This window comes from Nestor notabilis, unplaced genomic scaffold (genome assembly GCF_000696875.1).
Source record: "Nestor notabilis isolate BGI_N333 unplaced genomic scaffold, ASM69687v1 scaffold22930, whole genome shotgun sequence".
NCBI classification, from domain to species: Eukaryota; Metazoa; Chordata; class Aves; order Psittaciformes; family Psittacidae; genus Nestor; species Nestor notabilis.
The window spans coordinates 1,817-4,827 of record NW_009910969.1 but is presented as its reverse complement, the minus strand read 5'-3'; the positions used below and the strand labels follow the sequence as shown (position 1 = coordinate 4,827).

The following is a 3,011-nucleotide window of genomic DNA, read 5'->3' as shown; positions in this document are numbered from 1 at the left end:
GGGACGCCGGGGTCGCGAGGTGCCCCCGCGGGCTTTCCCAGCACAGGAGGTTCCCTGCTCAGTCACGTGAACGCAGCAAGGCGAGCCTGCGGGAGAGCCGGCGACACTAGGGACAGGTAATCACAACTCTCCTAGCGTCAGAACAGCCTGGGAAGCCCTAGTTGAGTCAAGAGCTAAATGATTTCTCTCCAGTAAGGCGACTGCACATATAAAAGACCATGTTGTTGTTATACATCATAGCTGAGGGTTGCTATGGTGGAGAAAAATCAGAACTATAGACTGGTTTCGGATGGAAGGGACCTTGAGCTCATCCAGTTCCAACCCCCTGCCACAGGCAGGGATACAGACAGGGACACCTTCCACTAGACCAGGTTGTTCCAAGCCCTGTCCAACCTGGTCTTTAACACTGCCAGGGATGGGGCAGCCACAGCTTCTCTGGGCACCCTGTGCCAGGACCTCACCTCACCTCTCATAATGAAAAACTTCCTCCTAATACCTAATCTAGAGCTCCCCTCTGTCAGTTTAAAGCCAACCTTGTCCTGTCACTACTTGCCCTCATATAAAGTCCCTCTCCAGGTTTCTTGTTGGCCCATTTAGGCACTGGAAGCTGCTCTAAGGTCGCCCTGGAGCCTTTTCCAGGCTGAAAAATAATTCACATCCCTGTCTGGGAAACCTTACCTTTTACTCCAAGTGAAATTTATCACACTATGAGCCCTGCTGAGGCAAAGCATGTTATAAACTATGCAGCGCAGCATAACCTTTTTGTGATGGACCTGATAAATCCTTCCTCAGCCACTCTTCCTCCTCCCATAGCCCTGCGTGGCAGGGAGAAGGGCCATGCCACACACTATTATCAATCCTACCAGTGTATGAGATGTCAGATTCCTACTTTGCTGTCCACACGACAGAGCAACAGCCATCCAGCCAGTGCAGGACTTGGGCACATGGGCAGGAAAAGCTGGAACACGGGCAGCACAGTTCCAATTGAGGGCACCTCAGCTTGGTGTTCACGTGAGAATACAAGGAAATGAGAATTCCTCAGTGACTTAAAACTCTTTACATAAAGATTGGGGGGGGGGATAAAAAAAAATCTCATTTTCCTTTTTGAGGAGTTCCTGCTTCATTTATTGTGTTTAATAATACCAGAATCTAGCACTAGCCCAGGAAGAATCCTGATCGCATTACAGGCTTCATTAGCAAATAATTTTAGTTGGATAGATCGTTGTCTAACTTATGACTACACTAAAACATTTTTATCAAAGTTTTGGCAAAAATAAGTAATTTGTCCCTCTACCTATTATTTGTCTTACAATGGCACCCAGAGATGCACTAAAGACTCCATGAGGATGGATGCTCTGGAAACATAGACCAGAAAATGTCCTAACTCTGGAGAGCTTACAATCTAAGAAAGCTTTGTAGATATTTACATTAGCAAGTACTTTAGAAGTTTCATGCTTTGCAAGGTTCGAAATTATCAGAGCAGATCCAAAACACTCAAGATAAACATTCAGATTTGGTGGCCAATTTCCCATACCTGCCACTTCACTCATCAAGTCAGTCAAATGTTGGCATCAATTTTAATTTCCTCCATAGCAGAAGAGGAGGAAACCTATTCTGACAGGTTGGTGAACAGCACTACTGCCAGGATTCTCTACAAGCTCCAGGGAACTTGGGTGACAATGGGCCTTAAATGCTCAACTCACAACGCTTGCAGGGAGGGCGATTTTCAGAAGTTGCTACATCTTTAGTTTCAAGGCAAATACAGTGTTATAGGACAGGTTTCCACACCCTGACACACCAAATGTATCCATTAAGCTCTGAAAAATTCTTATAATTTAAGGGAATTTTGTTTAACGTGCCATGTAACCTATAGCCAGGAGTGTTGTTACCAGTTCATCTTTTTAAGACAAAAAATAGGGGATATATGGAGGCAAAAATAAACTCTTAAAACCTCTATGTACTGACATGTAACATGCCAGAAGGGGAAAGAATGACGGTATTAGCTAACTGTAGGTGTTTTGGCTGAAGCTATGAATCTATGTGGAGTATTTTTGTAATTGTTCCTCATGATCATCGTTGCCATGTTGCTGTTGATAATGCTGGTACAATTTGGACCCCCGGGCTCCCCCTATCCCTTCTGCTGCTGGAAAGTGTCCGTTGGACATATTGAGTATAATGGAGGTCAAGGATTTAATGTAGTTTTTGGCCAGTGTGAGAGTCTCTATTTTGGACAGTTTGTTCTCAGCTCTCACGTGAGGAATCACCTCCCGCAAGGCCTGGAACGCGTTGTTGAGCTTGTGCATTCTCTGCCTCTCCCGCTCGTTGCTTTCCAGTCTCCTCAAATGCCCGTCCTTACTGCTCCAAGGATGCTTGGCTCTGGCTGGAGCCCTCTTGCTGCCCTCCTTGCTTCCCCCATTCCTCCTTCCTTTGTGCCGCAAACATTTCACCAGTTCTTTTTTCCCCATTGCTGACTCCTCAGAAAATGCTTCTTTGTCAGCAGTGTGCCTCTGCTGCTTTCCTTTGGTTTTAGTCTTCATGGTTTGGTAGATGTACTGGTATTAGGCATCAGTGTGCTGTAAAAACATGAACATCATTAACTGTTGCACAGCTCCATCTTGAGCAAGTGATCCGATGCAGGTTTGATATGTTTGTTTACTTGTTCACTACTGGGAAGCCACCACTGGCTCCCAATTTAGTGATGTTCATTTTAGAAGCTGTGAACGTTATCAGTCAAGATGACCTGTGCAGATGAACAGAGGAGAAAATCTTTTTTTAGAGAACAACAGATCCTCCTTCAGCTGGAAGGAAAAGGTTACAGAGAGAGCAGAAGCCAAGTGAACAGGACCATTGGAACAAAGATGCAGCGAATCACCCGCTCGTGTCCTCTGGTATGGGAAGCCAAGTGAAAACTAGACACCTCTACTTTCTTGTAAGCAGGCCTCAAAATTCTCTCACTGCACATAAGAGAAAAAGGTCTCCAAGCTGATCCAGTCTTCCCATGGGAAAAGTGA

At 45.4% G+C, this 3,011-nt stretch overlaps 1 protein-coding gene across 1 annotated transcript; it reads right to left on the bottom strand.

The window, feature by feature from the left end:
• Nucleotides 1–2,036: 2,036 nt before the first annotated feature.
• BHLHA15 (basic helix-loop-helix family, member a15) lies at nt 2,037–2,537 on the bottom strand. Its single transcript, XM_010012532.1, has one exon. It carries the CDS (start codon nt 2,535–2,537, stop codon nt 2,037–2,039), a length of 501 nt encoding a protein of 166 aa, XP_010010834.1.
• Between the last annotated feature and the right edge of the window lie 474 nt (nt 2,538–3,011).